At 34.3% G+C, this 23,681-nt stretch overlaps 1 protein-coding gene across 3 annotated transcripts; it reads right to left on the reverse strand.

Annotated features, from left to right (window-relative positions):
• Positions 1–17,013: 17,013 nt before the first annotated feature.
• Positions 17,014–21,188, reverse strand: Ppdpfl (pancreatic progenitor cell differentiation and proliferation factor like). 3 transcript variants are annotated; one of them, XM_078017197.1, is made up of 5 exons: positions 20,963–21,188; positions 20,555–20,639; positions 18,880–18,957; positions 18,678–18,789; positions 17,014–17,789 (listed from the first exon to the last, which is right to left on the reverse strand). In XM_078017197.1, exons 2-5 carry the CDS (start codon positions 20,607–20,609, stop codon positions 17,777–17,779), a joined length of 258 nt encoding a protein of 85 aa, XP_077873323.1. In that variant the 5' UTR covers positions 20,610–20,639; positions 20,963–21,188; the 3' UTR covers positions 17,014–17,776. The 3 variants fall into 3 exon arrangements, with proteins under 3 accessions (XP_077873323.1, XP_005332375.2, XP_013216984.2); XM_005332318.5 differs by having other exon boundaries at positions 18,678–18,777; positions 20,963–21,182; XM_013361530.3 differs by lacking the exon at positions 17,014–17,789 and having other exon boundaries at positions 18,674–18,777.
• Positions 21,189–23,681: the final 2,493 nt, after the last annotated feature.

Here is a 23,681-nt window from a genome sequence, read left to right on the forward strand (position 1 = left end):
ACACTACCTTCATGAAGAGGGATAAAATCCCCATGAGATACACACCAGTCAGTCGGGGTGGAAGCATCTCTTTCACAGCCTGCCCACAGAGAATCTGCACCAATATGTCCCTTGGTTGCAGATAACCACCAAGGGCTTAGACATTACTAGAAAGAAGCCCCAGTGTGTGGGAGCAGGCCCTCAATGGTGCTCAACTGCTGGCCATAGATGCTTAGACAAAAGTAGACTAACAGACATTTTCCCAGTCAGACAGTGTCCTCATAATTTACAGAATTTAGGTTGGAGGCTTCTGTGCCACAGAACATCCACAGAGTCTGAATTCACAGGTCTCACAATTACAGCCACCAAGCCCTTTGCCATTATCAAGAATTTCCTGCAAAGAAGAACAGGTATTCAGCATTCCAAAGAATTCAGGGACCTCGCTGAGCCCTGCACACTGTGCTCCTGTACCCGACACAAATACCAGATGCAGCACCTTCCCAGCATGCAGTCTTGGGCTTGTAGGCTGTATAAGAAGCACTGACTGGTGATATATCCATAGCAATCAGGGAAGTAGCAATACCCTGCATCTTTAGGAGATTCCACAGTTGTGAGTCCCAGAATTGCCAGTTAACTAAATTTCCTGTCAGATCCAGGGAACCATAGAAGGCATTACTTGAGGCTAACCCCATCCAGCCAGCAGAGAACCGCCACACCTATGCACAGGTATTATTCCCCAAAAAGGGGCTTACAGAGGGTATCCCACAGACACCAGCTATTGCAGAGTATGCTCAAATACAAGCCAACCAACCTTTGACCTGCATACTCTGAAGAGGAGGGTAGTCTTACACCAGTCCCTATGGGCCATCCAGCTCCACACCAACCACACTCCAATACCTGTACCTTAGACTGTCATACTCCACACACTCCAAAACACACATGGGATAGCCCACACTGATGCCTTCTACTACACCAATTATTCTAGAATTTGGTCTCTTAATGTTATTTCTTGAATATTCTTATCAGGGTCCTGTAAAATCTTTTCTTTATTGTTGACTTTATTTTCAAAATTGTATACTTTTTCTTTAAGGCCTGATCATCTGTTTTCTAATCTAATCTACTGATGATGTTCTAATCTATTGTTGATGCTTTCCACTGAATTTTTAATTTTAATTTAATTTCAATTTTTAATTTGATTTGTTGAGTCTTTCATTTCCAGGATTTCTTAGCTCAGGTTTACACTTGCTTTTCCTAATCTCCCTTTCCCTCTTGTATTACCTAGCCTTGCCTCAACCCCCATCCAATTGTTCTTTTTATTTTGATCTGTATTACTCTCTTTTTATTTGGTCTTTTTTTACAAATTTTTCTCTTTTCCCCTTTCAACCCCTCTATAGTGTAATAGTAATTTAGTAATTTCTCAACATATTCCAGAACATTACTACAATTTTATACCCAGGTTGGAGGAACTTTGGGAAATATTTTCAATAATTTTTATTCCTAAGATTTATTAACACATGGCTTTGCTCTGAAGTGATTGCGGTTAATAGGATTTAGTATCTTCTCTCAAAGTGGTGCTGATATTAAGAAGAGGAGAGCTACAGGTTGAGTAGACATATTAATACCTGGATATTCACCCAGACTGGTGAACATAAGAGAAAAAAAAAACTCATTAAATAGTCCTTTCCATTAAAATAGAAGTGATAATCATTCCAGCAGATGGGTAGGCGTACAAACAATAAGAAAAGGCGAGGGGAAAACCATCCCAAACAACCCACAATATTCAGCAACTGATTCCATTGACATCACAGTGAAAAAAAATGTTAGAGAAAGAATTTTAAAAGTTCATAATAAAAATGTTCAATGAGCTAAAAGAGGATGGAAGGCATAGACTAACATAGAAAATACAAAAAGTGTTTGATTCCATCCCATTTATTGATTCTAGATTTTAATTCTGTACCACGGGAGTCTTATTAAGGAAGTTGGGGCCTAATCCCACATGATGAAGATTAGGGCCTACTTTTTCCTCTATTAGATTCAGAGTCTCTGGTTTAATTCCTAGGTCCTTGATCCACTTTGAGTTGAGTTTTGTGCATGGTGAGAGATAGGGGTTTAATTTCATTTTGTTATATATGGATTTCCAGTTTTCCTAGCATTATTTGTTGAAGATGCTATTTTTGTCAACTATAAGATAACTGTAATTTTTTGGGTTAGTCTCTGTGTCCTCTATTCTGTACCATTAGTCTACTAGTCTGTTTTGATGCCAATACCATGCTGTTTTTGTTACTATTACTCTGTAGTATAGTTTAAGGTCTGATATAGTGATACCACCTGCTTCACTCTTCCTGCTGAGGATTGTTTTAGCTATTCTGGGTCTCTTATTTTTCCAGATGAATTTCATAATTGCTTTTTCTATTTCTATGAAGAATGCCATTGGGATTTTGGTTGGAAATGCATTAAATCTGTATAGTGCTTTTGGTAGTATGGTCATTTTGATAATATTAATTCTTCCTATTTAAGAGGAAGGTAGACCTTTTCATCTTCTAAGGTCTTCTTTGATTTCTCTCTTTAGGGTTCTGTAGTTTTCATTATATAGATCTTTCACCTCTTTCATTAAGTTCATTCCCAAGTATCTTTTTTTTTTGAGGATATTATGAATGGGGTAGTTTTCCTCATTTCCTTCTCAGAGGATTTGTCACTGATGTACAGAAATGCCTTTGATTTATGGGTGTTGATTTTATATCCTGCTACTTTGCTGAATTCGTTTACTAATTCTAGAAGTTTTCTGATGGAGTTTTTTGGGTCTTCTATGTAGAATCATATCATCAACAAAATTGAGCTAATTTAAGTTCTTCTTTTCCTGTACATATCCCTGTAATTTCTTTTGTCTGTCTCATTGCTCTGGCCAGTGTTTCAATAACTATGTTGAATAGAAGTGGAAAGCATGGGAGGATTAAATGAATTCTAGATAGGGAAGAAGAGTGGGAGGGAAAGGAACGGGGCAGGGGATTAGCAATGATGGTGGAATGTGATGGACATCATTATCCAAAGTACATGTATGAAGAATTGAATTGGGTGTCAACATACTTTATATACAAACAGATGTGAAAAATTGTAGTATATATGTGTATTAAGAATTGTAATGCATGGGGCTGGGGTTGTGGCTCAGCGGTAGAGCACTTACCTAACACGTGTAAGGCCCTGGGTTCAATCCTCAGCACCACATAAAAATAAATAAATAAAATAAATGTATGGTGTCCAACTAAAACTAAAAAAAGAAAAAGAAAAAGAAAAAGAATTGTAATGCAAAAAAACCCAAAGTACATGTATAAAGGCATAAATTGGCATGAACATACTTAATATACAGAGATATAAAAAAATGTGCTCTATATGTATAATAAGAATTGTAATGCTGATGTGTACTTTTAAAAGATAAAAATAAATAAAAGATAAAAAAGATAAAATCAATACAAGATTAAAAAAAGAAATATTCATCAGAAACCACGTGAAATATGAAAAAAAAAGAAAAGATAGGAAGTAAAGGAACATTTCCATAAAGAAAGAAATATTCTGAAAAAGAATAAAACAGAAGTCCTGGAAATGAAAGACTCAAGTAATCAAATTAAAAATTCAGTTGAAAGCATCACAAATAGATTACAACATATAGAAAACACATTATTACACCTCAAAGACAAAATATATAATTTCAAAAATAAAGTCAACAATAAAGAAAAGATTTTAAGGGACCATGACCAGAATATTCAAGAAATAACATTAAGAGACCAAACTCAAGAATAATTGTAGAGTAGAAGACATCAAAATATAAACTAAAGGAATATACAAGCTTTCAATGAAATAATGCCAGATAATTTTCCAAACCTTTGGAATGAGATGGAAATACAAATATGAAAAGAATTTGAAACACAAATAGGCAAAACCAAAAAGTTCCTCTCCTAGATACATTATTATTAAAATACCTAACATATAGAATAAGAATAGCATTTTAAAAGTCACAAGAGAAAAATGAAAGGCCACGTTTAGATATAAGCCAAATTAGAATTTCTACTCATTTCTCAGACCAGAAGGTAAAAAGCAAGGTAGGCTTGGAATAGTATGTGCAATAATATGTACCCTAAATGATAATGGTTGCCAAACAAGATTAATATATTCAACAAAACTTTCCATCTGAATCAGGAAAATGCAAATCAAAACTACTTTGAAATTTCATCTCACTCCAAAGAGAATGGTTATCATCAGGAATACTACTAACAATAAATTTTGGAAAGGATGAGAGAGAAAAGGTACACTCATATGATGGTGGGACTAAAATTAATACAACCACTTTGAAAAGCATTATCGTAGATTCCTCAGAAAACTAGGCATGGAGACTTGGGTTGTGGCTCAGTGGTAGAGTGCTTGCCTGGTACACGTGAAGCACTGGATTGATTCTCAGCACTGCATATAAATAAATAAAATAAAGGTCCATTGACAACTAAATATATATATTGTGATGGAACCACAATTTGGTCCACCTAGCCCACTTTTTGGTATTTATTCAAAGGAACTAAAATCAGCATACTATGTTGATACAGGTACATTGATATTTATAGTAGCACAATTCCTAAAAGCCAAGTTATGGAATCAGTTCAAGTGCCCATCAACAGATGAATGGATAAATGAAATGTGGTATATGTACACAATGTAGTTTACTCAGTTATAAAGATGAATGAAATTGTCATTTGCAAGTAAATGGATGCAACTGGAAAACATCATGCTAAGTTAAATAAGCCTACACTCAAGAAGGCAAGGGTTAAATATTATCTGTCCTATGCAGAAGCTGTAACAAAATAAAAGGGAAATGTATTGGTGGGGCATCCCATGAATACTGATGGAGATCAATGGAGTAAAGAGGGCAGAAGGAAGGACAGGGAAGGGGAGGAACTACAGAATGAAATTGATTAAATTATGTTATGAACATATATGTACATGCCGCAGTGAATTTCAACTTTATGTATAGCTATAAATGACCTATTTAAAAAACAAATAAATAGAAGGAAGATCAGTAGAGTAGAGGAAGGGAATAGGGGCAGTGTTGCAGAGAGGGAATGGGGATGCACTAGGGACTGAAATGGAGCTAATTACATTTCATGCAGTATGTTTACGTCAAAATGAAGCCCAATATTATGTATAACTGTAATTAACTAATGAAAAACATTTTTTTTTGGTAGCCAGGATTGTACGTAGGAGCACTATATTGCTTAGGGCTTTGCTAAATTGATGCAGCTGGCTTTGAATTTGCAAATCTCCTGCCTCAGCCTCCCGATTCACTGAGATTACAGGTGTGCACCACCACACCCAGCCACTAATGAGAGCATTTTTGAAAAATGAAACTATGAAAGTATTAGCAATAAGGGGAAGATTTAAAAAAAATATTCTAGGTGGGGGCTATTGGTGTAGCTCAGTGGTAGAATCTTTGCTTAACAAGTGCAAGACCCTGGGTTCCATTCTTAGCACCTAAACGTAACCAAGAAAGAAGAACAAGAAAGGAAGGAAAAAGAAAAAATATATATAGATGAGGAATGATTTCTAACCATGAAACAAAATCAACAAGTAACAAACGAAATGTTTTAAAATTTTAGTGCACATCCACAAACAGTTTCTTCCTGGCAAAATCTCTATTAACAAAATGAACTTTAAAGAACAGACTGAGTAAACCGTATATCATATGACACATAAAGATGTATGTCCTTAAAATAAGACATCCTGTTATAAAAACAATCCACTGAGGCTGTGATCACAGTGAAAGAAATGCAGGCTCTCTCTTAGTTAAGTGGGAGAGAATGCATATCCTTGTTTATAATAGAGTTCACAGTAGAAACTAATGAAATATCTTGGCTTTTTCTAACAAACTGAAAAGAATCTACAATTGATTATACACTGTGCACGCTAAGATGGAGATGAAAAGACCTTGTACATATCACTACGTGCAGAGTCTGAATTGTTACAACTTTAACAAACAAAAATTGACGTTGTCTATCACAATATGAAATTAATATTTTGACTCAGGATTGATATGTCTGTGTATTTATCCTATATATTAATTGTTATATGTGTACAGAATGGAATAAAAATATTTTAATAATAGAAAATATTAAGGAAACTCAACTCATACCAACTGGAAAGAAGAGAGAGAGTGTGTATATACAAGGAATTAGGGACAAGATGCGATCCCCACAGGATGTCCCCAGTGACCTACATTCTCCAGCCATGCCTCACCTGTCTATAGTTTTTCTGTACTAAGTACCACTCAGTATAGTACTTCTTTCAAACTATTAATCCATACAATGAATGGATGTACTAGTTAACTTCCAGCTCTCATAATCTAACCATTTCACTTCTGAACATTCTGTCATGGACATGAACATTCTGTGGGACATCTCACACACAAACCATAATAGGAAGTTTTTGCCCAGAAACTGCTGAGGACTCCAAGACTCTGATCCCAAGCCTAGAGAGGAGCTATAGCTGACTCTTATGATATCCAGAAAAAAAACACACAGCTTTCAATATTAATCCCAAAATCATACTCGGCTGAGTCCTCCCATAGCCAAACTCTTCCAGGCCCTGACGCTGCATTGCATGGAAATTCTATTGCAAAGCCTTCTGGGCTTCCTTTAGAGAGGACAGTCCAGCATGGTTTTGGTGTGGGTTGTATTGCAATATGCAACTCTTAGGCCATGAACTTGGAATGGTCTTGCAGCGTGGCTTCCAGAGCACGCTTCTAGGAAGAATGAGGTAGGGTGATATGTAAGCCATGTTTTTGACGACCTTATCATCTAGGTTTTGGCCACCACATGATACTTCATACCTACTATTTCATGTTTTAATTTAAAAGTTTATAGTTTTTGAAACTAGAATAGGACATAGAAAACCTGTGTAAGGAAAGAATACTCTTAGATGCAAAAGGAAATATTAAACCATATCAGTGTCACTGTGTGAAATTCTTAAGTCAGAGTTAGATTGTTAATGCCTGTGAAAGACTCTTGGCATCATTGTGCCTAGCCCATGAGAGAGCGAGGAAACATGGCATGGGAAGCAGTTAACCCAGGATGGCTGTTCTGAGCCCTGTGGGGCTCAGAGGCTCAAGGGAGGCAGGTAATTTGCACAAGACTGAGCCCCTTCCTGAGCCCCTGCAGCGAGGTCACCAGACCTGAGAGGCAGGTGTAGGAATACTTTAATAGCTAATAGTTCTAGCTTTGGTTTTTCTGAAGGGAAATACACCTGTTTGTTTTTTCTATAGTTAACACGTTTTTCTTTCTTACACTATTGGATGTCTGTGAACTCATGATCCAAGAAATAAGTCAAGGAAAAAACAAAGTTGGAGTCAAAAGTCAAAATCATGTTATTCCAGCTACTGGTCCTATACAAAATTATAATATTCTTATTTAAAAAGAATGTTGAAATTTTTTAAAAAAAGATCTTAAAATATAAAATTAAAGTATTAACTATAAAATTATTAATTTAAGTAATAAGTTATATAAAATTATCTCATTTGAAATCATGAATTTTCATGCAATAAGAAAAATCACAAGTATTTTTCATTTCTTTTGTAAAGCTACCATAAACATTTCTGTTATTGAACTTTTTAAAGAATAAACCCATAGCAGCTATTTTTCATTTCAGCCTTGAAATCAGTCTTTCAGTCTTACCTAGATGCAAAGGGAATATTAAACCATATCAGTGTCACTGTGTGAAATTCTTAAGTCAGAATTAGATTGTTAATGCCTGTGAAAGACTCTTGGCATCATTGTGCCTAACCCATGAGAGAGCGAGGAAACATGCCAAGGCTCAAATGAAAAATAGCTGCTATGGGTTTATTCTTTAAATAGTGTCTTCCTTTTTACCTTACTGTATCTGCTAACTTTCATGGCAGAAGACCAGGTGTGATCATCTGCCTGCCCTGAAGTCACAGGAAGGCTATTCTCTCTCACTGTAGTCCTGCACATTAAGAATATGATGAGACTAGAATACTTGAAACATGGGAGATAAGAAATAAATGATAATTGAAAAAATAAAACAAAATCTCCCCTGGGGTGATGCTTAGGGAACTTAGCACACATCCCCATTCCCAGGTAACTCCTCTAAATTACAGTGATTTCTGTTGGCCTGCTTTTTGTTTGCTGTGACCAAAATACCTGACCAGACAAATTAAAGGAGGGAAAGTTTATTTTGGGCTCCCAGTTTCAGAGGTCTCAGTTTATGGCTTCATTGTTCTGGTCAGAGGTGGGCAGAATATCCCGGGGGAAGGGTAGCAGTGGAAGAAAGCTGCTTAGTTCATGACAGCCAGGGATCAGAGAATTGAGTGCCAGAAGCCAGAGATAATATAGTCCCCAATGGCACCACCCCAATGACCAATTTCCTTCATTCTTCAGTGGATAACTCAGATCTAAATCATAGCAATTTAAATCATGTATTGCTATTTTTGTGTGTATTATTTTTTAAAATTTTTATTTGTTTTAATTAGTTATATATGACAGTAGAATGCATTTATGTACTTTGATATATCAAACATAGATGGGGTATAATTTCTTACTTTTCTGGTTGTACATGTTGTAGAATCACATTAGTCATGCAGTCACATACATATACATATATATATACACACACATATATATATATACATAAAATAATAATATATGTTTTATCTATTATCCTTCCTATCCCCATATCCCTTCTCCTCTCCTTCCTTCACTCCCCTCTACCTAATGTAAGGTAACCCTATATTTCCCTAGTGGCCCCCACTTATTGTGAATTAGCATTCACATATGAGAGAAAACATTGGGCCTTTGGTTTTTGGGGATTGGCTTATTTCATTTAGCATGATATCCTCTAACTCTATCCATTTACTGACAAATGCCATAATTTCATTCTTCTTTAAAGCTGAGTAATATTCCATTGAATATATATATCACATTTTCTTTATCCATTATCTATTGAAGGACATCTAGGTTGGTTCCATAGCTTAGATATTGTGAGTTGATGTATGTGTTCTTTTGGTCCATCTTCTATATTTACTTTCAAGGTCATTGTGTCATCACATAATGGCAGAAGAAAATATAGATTGTAATTATATGAACCAAACATGTTTTATACAATAGATGTGTAATAGAGCTAAATTGAGAAAAGATTATCATCTTTCATTTACACTGTATTTATCTTTAAACTACATCCTACATGAATTAGGAATTAAAACACAAGAAGGGAAATTTATTTTAAAATTAGCATTAGCATTTAAGGATGTAAAAGAAAAGCACCTATAAAACTGGATAATCTTGCCAGGCTTAGTAGCAACTGCCTGTAATCCCAGTGGCACCGGAGTCTAAAGAAGGAGGATCCCAGGTTAAAACCAGCCTCAGCAAAAGCAAGGCACTAAGCAACTCAGTGAGACCTTAAAATACAAAATAAGGCTGGGGATATGGCTCAGTGGCCTAGTGCCCCTGAGTTCAATCCCTGGTACCTCCCTACCCACCCCACCCCCTGAAAAAAATAAAACAAAACAAAAACTGGATAATCTTTCCAAGCTCCAGCTTTTCTTACAATCTTTAAAGTTGATTGCTTATGTATGTTTAACTCCTAAATCTTCCTCATTTAAAGTAATCACTTTATTTTACATTATTTTTTTCTCCAGAATCACTCATTTGCTGTCCCAGGTCTGGAATGTTCTTTACACCTAAAATGTGAAGTTAAGCAGAGAAAACTCATTTCCCAAGTTTGGAAAGAGAGGTGATCACAGTTTGCTGATGAACAAGGTAGTAAGGTACCCCTAAATACCTCAGAAGAACATCACCAAGGAGACTTTATGAAAGAATGAAATTCCTAGGCTTCAGCTTAGGACTATTGGTATAGGATTTTTAGCTCTGGTTAACTGCATTTTATCAAACTCCCCACATTCAAAATCATGAGAACTGCAGAGCTTCAGCTTTGCAAAGATGAATAGCTTCTTCTTTAGGCAACAATCAAGGCTCTCATAGAGTTTTTACAGTGGTGTAACACACGCCCAGATAGTCTCTCTGCATTACTATCTTTTTAACTATTTGTATTGCAGAAGTAATTATTTTCACTTGGAAAAGCATAAGTATGCTTCACCCAAATGTTGTACATGACTAATTAGAATAATTAGCTACAGAGAGATTAATTCTATAAAACTTAAAGATTGTCTACAGATTTGAAAGGAGAAATGTGACATAGTGATAGAGTATTTTCCAAACAAATATGTTTTTTAGTTGAAATGGAATTAACCAATGAGTTACAAATTATTGAAACATTCAAATACGTGTGAGTAAAATTAATTCACATCCACAGATACCCAAACTCTCCTTTCAGACCTACTCTTGCTTTTGAAACAAAACCTGCTTTACTTTTGTTTGGAATCCTTATTGCTCTAGTATCCAGAATCAGCATCAACTGAGACCTTACATTTACTGTCAAAGACTCTCAAAGGTGCTCTTAACTCAAGACTTATCATGAGTAGCAGCCAAACATACAAAGGTAGAAAGTAGAAGGAAGTTTATGCTGTTTATTTGTTGACAATATTGAACAAAATGGCCTACTTCCAGAATATTAAGTAGGACCAGCAGTAACAGAAAATAAATGGGTGTGTAAAATTCAAGTAGGATGAAAAACAACAAAGTAAAATGACCAGTTTAATAGTTTTCTCCTTTTTTTCAAAATGAAATTTAATTTGAAATTTACATTCAGGTATCTCCCTAAAGGTGCTTCTTAAGATAACACAAATATTTTCAAAGGTAGTTTATTGAAAATAAAATATCATTCTTCCTTGCAAAAAAATTTCAAAATCCTATTCTTTGCAGCAAGTCAACATACAAATGATAATTCAGCCAATTTCTCATTCATTAATTTGAAAACCTCTGGAAGGCATATGAAAAAATTTATGAAGTTTGCAATTTATTTATGAAGTTTACATTCCAATTGACTATTAATTAAATAATTACTAGAGTGCAAAGAATTTAATATATTTTTGGCTTACAACCAGAAGGGAAACAAACTCCAATACACCTGATTGAAAATGATGGAAGTAAAGCCATTCTATCTAAAATACTTAGAGAAATCTATAACAAAATTCATTTTTTCTGAATAAATGAAATAAATGTTTTATTATCATAAATTTAATCAACTATATTTAAATATTGAATAAAAGCCATTTTGAAACCCCGCATTAGAAATTCATCAGATGCCTTATCTTACTTAATCTTTTGAGAACCAAAAGTATACTTTAGTGGGAAAAGTTTTTCCAACACCAGAACTGAAATATGTTCTTTGTAATTTATTGAGTCAGAGGATATACTCCTTTTTTTCTAAATCTTGAATATAAAAATAGTTCTGGGAAGATCATTTTAAAAAATTAGAGTAGAATTCTTTAAACAATAGCAGTGCATTCACCCATCTGGTACTCGAGGTGGGAAGGCAATGACAGGGTAAAACTTATCTACTTTGTTGGTTTTGAAATTATTTCAAGAAGAAGAGACAGCTGTGAGGCCATGCTCCATGGGACTCAGTCCTCATAAGAACTCCGAGAGATGGGGGATTACTCTCTATGCATGATGGCATGCACTGTGATTTTGGACAATTCATAATCACCTTTAGGGATTGTAAGGAGAGAGCACATAACTCCCAAACACCACCATTTTTTATCTTGGCCTTAGATAAAAACAAACAATATCAACAATTTGTACTCCACATAGAAAATGATGAACCCTCCCAAAGCAGCTGTCTCTTACAACAGTCTAGCAGGAAAGTGGAGACACCATGAGACAGTGGTACATTACACTGACTGTTTTCTGTCCAGAGGATCTTCACAAAACTGGCTGCTTCTCAGACTCTTTCATGATTCAGCCCAATAACATGGTCTCACCAGTCCTTTTTTAACTACATCAGTGGAAGCAGCCCACTCTTCACTTTTGCCCTGTCATAATCTTCAACAAAACTCATTGCTTTATTGCCTTCATAGCATTTATCCCTACTGTATGATATTTTCTTTCTTTTTTTGTATTGAAATACTTGATTGCCCCTTTATCAAATATAAGATAGTTGTAGTTTTGTGGATTGGTTTCTGTGTCCTCTATTCTGTACCATTGGTCCACCTGCCTGTTTTGGTACCAGTACCATGCTGTTTTTGTTACTATTGCTCTGTAGTTTGAAGTCTGGTATCACCTGATTCACACTTCCTGCTTAGTATTGTTTTTGCTATTCTGGGTCTTTTATTTTTCCATATGAATTTCATGATTGCTTTCTCTATTTCTACAAGAAATGTCATTGGGATTTTGATTGGCATCGCATTAAACCTATAGAGAACTTTTGGTAATATCACCATTTTGATGATGTTAGTTCTGCCTATCCATGAACAGAGTATATTTTCCCATCTTCTAAGATCTTCTTGTATTTCTCTCTTTAGGGTTCTTTAGTTTTGATTGTATAAGTCTTTCACCTCTTTTGTTAGGTTGATTCCCAAGTATTTTATTTTTTTGGGGGGGATATTGTGAATGGAGTGGTTGTCCTCATTTCCATTTCAGAGGATTTGTTGCTGATATACAGGAATGCCTTTGATTTATGCGTGTTGATTTTATGTCCTGCCACTTTGCTGAATTCATTTATTAGCTCTAATAGTTTCTTTGTAGACCCTTTTGGGTCTGCTAGGTATAGAATCATGTCATCTGCAAATAGTGATAATTTAAGTTCTTCTTTTCCTATTTTTATGCCTTTAATTTCTTTTGTCTGTCTAATTGCTGTGGTCAGTGTTTCAAGAACTATGTTGAACAGAAGTGGTGAGAGAGGGCATCCCTAAAGGGACTAAAAGCATGCAATGGAGGAAGGATAGCATCTTCAACAAATGATGCTGGGAAAACTGAAAGTCCATATGCAACAAAATGAAACTGAGTCCCTTTCTCTCGCCAAGCACAAAAGTTAACTCAAAATGGATCAAAGAGCTTGATATCAAATCAGAGACTCTGCACCTGATAGAAGAAAAAGTTGGCTACGATCTACATACTGTGGGGTCGGGCTCCAAATTCCTCAATAGGACACCCATAGCACAAGAGTTAATAACTAGAATCAACAAATGGGACTTACTCAAACTAAAAAGTTTTTTCTCAGCAAAAGAAACAATAAGAGAGGTAAATAGGGAGCCTACATCCTGGGAACAAATCTGTACTCCTCACACTTCAGACAGAGCCCTAATATCCAGAGTACACAAAGAACTCAAAAAATTAGACAATAAGATAACAAATAACCCAATCAACAAATGGGCCAAGGACCTGAACAGACACTTCTCAGAGGAGGACATACAATCAATCAACAAGTACATGAAAAAATACTCACCATCTCTAGTAGTCAGAGAAATGCAAATCAAAACCACCCTAAGATATCATCTCACTCCAGTAAGATTGGCAGCCATTATGAAGTCAAACAACAAGTGCTGTCGAGGATGTGGGGAAAAAGGTACACTTGTTTATTGTTGGTGGGACTGCAAATTGGTGTGGCCAATTTGGAAAGCAGTATGGAGATTTCTTGGAAAGCTGGGAATGGAATCACCATTTGATCCAGCTATTCCCCTTCTCAGTCTATTCCCTAAAGACCTAAAAAGAGCATGCTACAGGGACACTGCTACATCGATGTTCATAGCAGCACAATTCACAATAGCAAGACTGTGGAACCAACCTAGATGCCCTTCAATAGATGAATGGATAAAAAAAAATGTGGCATTTATACACAATAGAGTATTACTCTGCATTAAAAAATGACAAAATCATAGAATTTGGAGGGAAATGGATGGCATTAGAGCAGATTATGCTAAGTGAAGCCAGCCAATCCCTAAAAAACAAATGCCAAATGTCTTCTTTGATATAAGGAGAGTAACTAAGAACAGAGTAGGAACGAAGAGCATGAGAAGAAGATTAACATTAAACAGGGATGAGAGGTGGGAGGGAAAGGGAGAGAGAAGGGAAATTCCATGGAAATGGAAGGAGACCCTCATTGTTATACAAAATTATATACAAGAGGAAGTGAGGGGAACGGGAAAAATAATACAAGGGGGAGAAATGAATTACAGTAGAGGGGGTAGACAGAGAAGAGGGGAGGGGAAGGGAGGGGAGGGGGGATAGTAGAGGATAGGAAAGGCAGCAGAATACAACAGACACTAGTATGGCAATATGTAAATCAATGGAAGTGTAACTGATGTGATTCTGCAATCTGTATACGGGGTAAAAATGGGAGTTCATAACCCACTTGAATCAAAGTGTGAAATATGATATATCAAGAACTATGTAATGGATGTGAGGGAAGGGGAGGGGGGATAGCAGGAGATAGGAAAGGTAGCAGAATACAACAGTTACTAATAGGGCATTATGTAAAATTGTGGATGTGTAACCGACGTGATTCTGCAATCTGCATTTGGGGTAAAAATTGGGAGTTCATAACCCACTTCAATCTAATGTATGAAATATGATATGTCAAGAGCTTTGTAATGTTGTGAACAACCAATAAAAAAAGAGAACTATGTAATGTTTTGAAAAACCAACAATAAAAAAGAGATGTAAAAAAAGAATTATTAATTAATTAATTAATTAATACTGTAAAAAAAAAAGAAATACTTGATTGCTTAATTCTTCCTAATGAAATATAAAATATCTTGAGTTAGTGACCATCAATGTCCAAAGAACCATTGTCAAGCATGTGACAAATATGCATCAATATTGTCAGAGGCTGGATATGGAATGTTGATCAAAGCCTGACTTCTGCTTGCAAGTAGTATACAATGTAGTATGTAAAACCTATATTAATGTAGTTAGGTAAAATGTGTGTGTGTGTGTGTATGTGTGTGTGTGTGTGTGTGTGTGTATGTGTTCACAGTGGAGGATCATTAGACTAGTGCTTTATAAAGATGATTACGACTACTCTGTAAAGAATATCTATTTGGCAAAAGATAAAAATAGTGTGGGTCGACCATGTAAGAGGTTATGGCAGAAATGATGGAAGTTTACTGATCAGAAAGCAAATAACTAAATATATCGCAGAAATATCAAGAAATACAGTTGAAAAAACTCACTTCTGGATTGGATATGAAGGATAGATTTCACTTGCTTGAGTTGATGAAATAATATTGCCCTTCTCTGAGGGAAAATATTGTAAGGAGACATTGTAAGGTGTTAAGATCCTGATCTTTGGCTTTGATAGGTTAGATTTAATAAGCAGCTTTCATGAATTTTGATTTTACATTTCTTGAATTTGTATGAAATATTTATCCATATACTACTCAATCTAACATTTATTCTTTAAAATAATTTTGATCATTATGTGGAATTCTGCTGTTTGTTTCATGCAACATAATGTATAAAGCACAAAGTATTCCTAAATTCCAATTGGACAATTTTCACCCTAGTTAAAATTGATTAGTTGGTTGCTGGCAGTTTTATCTGTAAGGAATGTGATATTAATAACTTGAAACCTAGTATCAAGACCATATGTCAAAAAGAAAAGATAGGGAGCCTCAATTTATAATGTATCAGTATCTAAATTGAAATTGTCAAAACCTGTTACATTTAATATAGACATCAATTCAAATAACCTTTCATAACATCATATTAGAATGATCACTGAGCATCACTAGGCATTTGGAGCTATGACACCTCTCTAATATATTTATCCTTCACTGTTGATTATCTACCCAATAGATAGTAAAGCCATGTAAGGGATGTTTTAACTAGGATTATGCTGATATCTGTATATGACATATATTTTTTAAGGCAGCACCAATATGTATTTTAATTCATTAAGAGAAATTATCTATAGTTAATCAGAAGACATTTTGTTTTCAGTTTCTCATCCCAAATCTGCAGAAACTCAAATCATGTTGAGTTCACTTTGATGTTACTTTCAGAAAGATGCTTTATATCTCTGCAGGCTATACATATCAATCCTCACATTTACACACAATTTGTGTGTGTGTGTGTGTGTATGTGTAAACACATAATCATTCTAAAATGCTGAATAACTAATGTTCATGTTATGATTGATGTGAACATGTAAAATTCAACTACTTTAAATAACTTTCTGAAACAGCAACAGTACTCTAAACTAATATAAATGCCACATTTTTAACATGTTATAAATACTACAAATACATTGCACCCTCCAAGAAATAATTTAAGAAATGTTATCTTTCTGAGTAAACAAAAGTAAATACCAATTTGTGAAACTATTTTAGGAAAGCCATCAAATCAGCTAAACAAGCAAACTGTTCAAACACATACCGAGTGGTTAAGGAAACAAGAATTTGTTGATAATATTAAAATGAAAACAAAACCTCCCACCATTTACCATTTTTGTTTCATTGTATTTTTCCTCTCACTTTAAGAAAACCAGCTTTAATCATTGTGATTTAATTTTAGACTAAAACTAAGTGAAATATACACTCCAAATATTTAATCTGCCTCAATAAATATATAAAAAGTACATATGCTAGTAATCACTGGAAAAACTGTAAAGTGTAAACAATGATATGGGCAAAAGTGATATTTCAATCCTTTCATTAAAAGGGAGGTAGCTCAATAGTAAAACACTTGTCTAGCATGTGTACTGCAGAACTAGGAAAAAAAATAGAGACAAAACTGAGAGGTGCATTTCCCATTTGGAAAGAGTAAATGATCAGTCAGTAGTGTCTATCAGTGCAAATGATTAGTCGTCAAATTTTACCAGGATTCTGTGTTTGGGTAGCAACATGATTCTATTGACAATCAATTGTGCTCTGCTGGATGTTTAATGCAACATTAACCAAATGACTATAGTGACATCCATCTCTGAGTTCCATATCCCAACACGTAAGCCTCACATCTTTCATTAAAAATATTTTCAAGCAGTATATAGAAACTTTTCAAGTGAAACTCATGAACTATTTTTCTCTACCCGATACTGATAAACTAAGGAATATCATACTCAATATAGGGAATATACACTTTCAGAAAATTTATTCCAGTGGTTTTATTATTTTATTATTTCCTATTAATACAAAAAAGTAATATTATATAATTTGAAGTAAAAATAAACGTAAAAATCAAGAAAAAATAAACGTATTCACAATCCCAAATCCAGAAATGACCACTGCTAGCATTTTTGACATAGTTCTTTCCAATCTACTTTATCCATTTATAATCAGTAATACAATTAAAATCATACCACACAGTTTTTATTATCTCACTTTTTATTAATATTGTGTTATAATTTCCCATGTTCTTAAATATTATTTAAATCAAGAATTTTAAACTCTACACTACAAATCAATTGGTTAGATGTATGGTACTATATTTAAGAGGTAATATATTTACCTCTGAAGAAGCATACAGGCTTCTTCAGTTTTAAGGCATTATAACATATAGCAGACATAAAAAGAGTCTAAATTAAATTTCTAGATAAAAATAATATAGATAATGAAAGGACTGTTTTACCTAAGTCACTGCATTTGGAGACTCATTACTTTAAATAGGTGAACATCTCTAAAGGCAGGTTTGTAAATGTTCTCCATGTCGCTGGTACCACTTGCTGTGATAGTGTTGAGGAAAATGCCTAAATTTCTGCTATGAGCAGCTTCTGTGATATTGCCTCAGAAATGAGATCTCAGATAGGTTTTGTCTTCTTACAATAGGGAAGAGTCCTCTGGAATAGCTGGCATGCTGAGCTTAAGGGTTCACGTCTGTAGCACCACAGCAGGTAGAGATCTTGATTGTCAGAATCAACTGTGAGTGCTGTATAAAATAGTTATCACCATGAGGTTCATCGACTGGCAAAATAAGAATGATTAGCTGTGAAATGCTTATTCATAATGTAGGTTGCCTCTATGGTCAAAGTAAAGTGGAGAAATAAATGAAACACTAGATAATTTAATAATCAATATCAATAAACTTGATAAAGATTAAAAAATCCTTTTAATAAATAACTCCAAATTGTTTTTAAAAAACATTTCAAATATTGATTCTATTTAATATTTGGAAAATTCAACAAGACCATTAGGTTTTAACTTTAGAGTCTATGAACTGCATTATTATGTTCTTTTTATTCTACTTTGAATTATTAAAGTTTCTAAAATCCCAAACAATAATGTTTTAAAAAATGAGAATAACATGTGCACTATTCAGTGTGTTAGAGTTCAAAGTGTCTGAAAAAGCCTGCATGCAAACCCACCAATTCAGTCTACCTAGTAATTGGCACCATGCAGAGGCTAATCAAAATCTGCAGTGTGATTAAACAAGGCTATCTAGGACAGCAACTAGATAATGGTTACTCTGCTCCTGGAGGAATTGGAAAAACAAATTTAGAACCTTGCCTCTGGTTCCTAGTCTATTCCCCCTGAACAATTACACAAATTGGCATATGACTTTTCGATCCCTCTTCAGTGATTGAATTAGGAGGAGTGCTTGTGTTCTCATGGATAGTTGTTTGAAAGAGGAAAACAGCTGTTTGCATCACCCCCTTCCCTTGGGTGCTTCCTAACAAAGACTCAGTGTCTCCAAGAAAGAAGTGTAGGTTACCCTTATTGATTACATGACAGTTACTATGGGCTTTGCTTTGTTCACAAAGTAAGAAATACCCTCATCAGAAAAAAATTAAAAAGAAAAGAAAAAACAGAAACTCACCCACTAGAAGATAAATCTTTGTTTCTCACATTTGAAAGCACAGGTTCAGAATGGAAAAAAGATTTAAACCACCAGGTGGATTCTGCCATTTCGGGTAATCCTATCAAATAAACTTTTAATTATTCCATTATCAAATGAATTTGAAAGATTAAAAGTAAAGGAAAATAATGAGAGTAACACTGGTAAGAAATAAATTAAGTACCTTGAAGAGTTCTGTCATCTTCTATTAAATTAACAGAATCAGAGCTAGTTAAGGAACTAACTGAAGACATACTGGACTCTAGGAAACAAATAAAAATAAAAGGAAATAAATAACAGGCAAAAAGACATGCACAGCATATCATGTATATATATATATATATATATATATATATATATATATATATATATATACATATATATATGTATATATATTTTTTTTCCTCAAGAAACATAGTTTGAAATCATTGTATCCTGATCATGAAATCACAAGTTGAAAAATTAATCAAATTCTCAATGAAAAAGTTTCTACTAATAAGGTCTATTAATTTTCATGGTGGACAACTCTCACTCTCCATTGATATAGATATTGAATTTAAAATGTCTTATAAATGTCAAATTCAAAAGCTAAGAATTACAAAATCAAGAATGAATAGCATTGTACTACATAGTAAATATTACAGGTGTATATTTTTTAAATCCCAACATTACCAAATTTAGAAAGTAAGAAATTACTTTATAAGAACATTTTGTTTGTCTTTTAACACTTATATTTTAAAGCAGTAAATCTATTAAAAGAGCAGACTATAAAAATAACTTCTGTTGATAAAGAAAGAAACACTCAGTAGATGGGCATAGTTTAAACATTTTTTGTAAAAACAATAAATCCTTAGATGTTTCTTACTCTTAAGCTATAAATAATCCTTGAAATGACTTTTTCATAGATTGCCGGAATAGATAATTTTACTAAATGTCAATTTGATTCTGAAATGCTCTTTTCATTTTATGAAATCTCTCAGTCTTCTCAGGATGGCCAAATTTTCTTTTCAGCCATGAATATGTAGGACAGATAGCTAGATTAAAAAATGAGACTGGGTAGATAGATGCTGACCTGTCATCCACTGCAGGGAATGGAAAGTAGAAAATCTTTGAACCAGACTCATACTATTCCCTCTTTTCTAAGGAATTACGTGATATTTTGTTTATGCAAAATTATTGATTTTTAATTAATAATGTATCCTATGAAATCTCAATCAATACAGATGCTACTTTTTTTTTCTTTTTGATACTGGGGATTGCACTCAGAAACACTTGACCACTGAGTCACATCCTCAGCCCTATTTGGCATTTTATTTAGAGACAGGGTCTCACTGAGTTGCTTAGTGTCTCGCTTTTGCTGAGGCTGGCTTTGAACTCATGATCCTCCTGTCTCAGCTTCCCTGAGCTGCTGGGATTACAGGCGTGCACCACCGTGCCCATCCTAGATGTCAAATTTAAAGTGGTATAAATGCCAAATTTAAAAACTTAGGAAGTACAAAATCAAAAATAAACACTATTGTTCTAACTTAGAAATATTACAGATGCCTATTTTTAAATACTACAAAATTACCAAAATTAGAAAGTAAGAAGTTAAGCTATACTCATGACACAAAAGCTGACTTTCACTTGTTTGTAAGAGTTGGAGGCCTTAACAGTGTATCATGGCTAAAGCAAAGCAGTGAGCCTGGGCAGCACTAGTTCCAAGAACCACCTATCTTCTGCAGCTGTTCCTTCACCATCAGCAGAACTGTCAGCTCCCTCCCTTAAGTTCTGACCATGACGTACTGGCCAACAACACCCCACAATCACACTTCTCATCACATTCTCCGGGAATATTCTCTAATGGTAATACAACTTACTTCGGTAATACTGATTTTTGGCCAGGAGACATCCAATGGAAGGTACTGTTGCCATGGTTTGTCCCTTGAGAGATGGAGCAGCAATCTGAGGAAAAATAACCAGAAAAGAGATGTTGATAAATACCATGGAGTTTCCTTTTCCCCTTTTACATGTGAATATTATGTTGCAAAGTAAAATAATTTACCATGTAATAAATATCTGAAGAAGGATTTTAACAATTTACCTGGAATTGCAATTAAATAGACTGCAATAAACAAAACAAGATGCAATTAACTAGTATATTTAGTTGGGAAAAAAAAAACCTTACATATTCAACTACAAATGGTGCAAACACAATTTACTCTAAAACAAACCAAAGGTTCAGGAAAAAATAAAAGTGTTAACACAGCCAGGGCGCAATAACTCACCTATTTGTTTTCTCCAACTTGATCTTCTAAAAATATGTAGTTTTAAAGTTTCTTCAGAAAAAGCACATTCTGAAAGCAGTACCACAGTGGCAGTTGATGTGGTCGAGAATCTGTGAGCAACCTTATATTTAGAAGCCCAAGCTGGCTGGTGCCTGAACTATTGGTAATTTGAGGTGAGGTGGTACACAGCCAGGCCAAGGCAATGACTGAATGCTCTCTGCCCGTCTCTGCCCTCCAGCAGTCCAAAGGACCTTTGGACTTGTCAGCATGCCAAGTTTCACTGCGGTGATAGGAAAGGATTTGGCCTTGACCCTGTTTGGGACTCACTCTTAAATGTCACATCTTTTAACTAACTGCTGATTCTCTGGAGGTAACTAATGTCCATGTATCTCTTCTACCAAAGACACCAAGCTGGACAAAATTGGGGATGTCCTAGATTGTCTAGCTGGGGAGACTGAACATACATATCCACAGACATAATGAAGCAAGGCAGAGTCATAGGTCACAGGAGAACAATAAAGAACTCTTCAGAGACTTCTGGGAAGGGGGTATATACAGTGGAACTGGATAAATGGACAGATAGAAATTCCAGAGGGAATAACAAGACAGAAATCATGGATAATGTAGGGAAATTTGTGACATTGTATCATTATTTATTGAAGCAGAAACTTTTATTTGAATGTTAGAAATTTTCTTATGTAGAAAATTTTGCCATTTGATAGACCCATTCGATTGAAGGATCAAATCTTGACTCCCCTTTATTTTGAGGAGTAATCATTTCAATTACTGCTTCAAATTATTTGGAGTTCTTAGTTTTTCTCATGTATTCTTTCTTAAATCAGTTTTGGTAATGTATACACTATAAAATCATTGATGGCAGCTACTTTTTCAAATGAATGCTAAACAATCATTGTAGTTTATCCATATGTTTTTTTTTAATATTGACTATACACACAGAAAAGGGGAAAAACTTTATTGTCTCATTTACATGTAGAATCTAAATAATATGTATATATTTGACAAACATGATATATCAATAGTCAGAGAAGAGGAGGAAATTGGAAGATGTTGGCCAAAGCATAAAAGGTTGCAATTTTGTTTTGTAGAGTAAGAGTAGAAATCTAACATTGAACATGAACTATAGTCAATACTACTGTAATGTATTCTGGAAATTTGCCATCAGAGTAGATTCCAGTGCTCTTGTTTCTTTCTTTCTCTCACTCACACATACGTGTTTGTGCACACACACACAAAGGTTTTATTTTTTTTTTTCAAATATCAATGTGAAAAGATTGATATGGTAACTTGCTTGTCAGTAGTAATAATTTCACTACATACACGTATATCAAAACACCACGTTAGCCTCACACAGTGACACATACCTGTAATCCCTGAAAGCTGGGAAGCCAAGGCAGGAGGACTGCAATTTGGAGGCCAGCCTCTACAACTTAGCATAACCCTGTCTTAAAAATAAAATAATAAGGAAAATGAGCTTGAGGATGTTGTTCAGAGGTAAAGCATCCCTGAGTTTAACTCCCAGTAACATACACACAAAAAAAATCATGTCATATACCTTAAATGTATCTAAATGTGCATGTGTATAGGTAATGAAAACAATAAATTTATGTGAAAATGTTACATAAAAATGTTACAGAATGTACATAAAATTATATATAATATAAACAAATACTCCATCTGGATATGTTTATTTAATTTCCTCTTCCATTTTTCCTGATTTTGCTACAGATTCAAATACTAAATTATATTTTTCAATTGAATATTTGGTATTATCTTTTGTCTCTTGGTTCTCCCTGTCATTAATTTCTGTCTTACTTTTATTGTTCCTTTTAAATACTTTAAAATTGTTCTTATGGTCATCTATCCATCTATTTCAAAATATTCTGTCACAGCCTTTGTGACTTTTTTTTTTGTATTGGATGTTAAACCCAGGCACATTGCCACTAAGCTACATCCCCATGCCTTTTATTATTATTATTATTATTTTTTAATTTTGAGATAGAATCTCAATAAATTGCCCAGGCTATCCTGGAACTTGTGACCCTCCTGTCTCAGCCTCCTGAGAATATGGGATTACAAGTGTGCACCATTGTTAGAATTGTTTAGAAATACTTCATTTTATCCAAAGTTATAAAGATTCTTAGAGTTCTCTTAGTAGATGATTTTTAAATCTACCACATTGTCATGGAAGAATGCGTGATTTTTATTTGTTCTTTGAAATAGTTTTTGGAAATAACTTTTGATGCAGTTGGTAATTAACAAATTTTCTTCATTTACCACATTCTGTGTCCACTAGATTGTATTATTTAATTTTGTTAAAGAAATAATCCATATACTTACCAATGACTTATCACTTGCTCTACCAGTTTCAAGCATGAGTACATTATACAATTCTATAACTTTTTGTTTGCTTAATTTTAAGCTTTGATGTATACATAAAAATCATAATTAGAACACCTTCTGAATGAATTGTTTCTTTTATCTTCCTTATTTGCACTAATTTTATTTTTGTGATGTTTTTCTACTCTAATGTTGTTTTTTTCTAAGTAGTAAAAAGTATATCTTTTTGCATCCCTTTGTTTTTAACTTGTTCTATTTGAGCAGTCACATAATTACCATTACATTTTGAATGTGTTTCTCTCACTGTATCTCTTTCTTTATATAAAGTCCGTTCATATTTTTTGGGATTACTCTCATAGTT

The sequence above is a fragment of the Ictidomys tridecemlineatus genome, chromosome 7, assembly GCF_052094955.1.
Source record: "Ictidomys tridecemlineatus isolate mIctTri1 chromosome 7, mIctTri1.hap1, whole genome shotgun sequence".
Lineage (NCBI taxonomy): Eukaryota > Metazoa > Chordata > Mammalia > Rodentia > Sciuridae > Ictidomys > Ictidomys tridecemlineatus.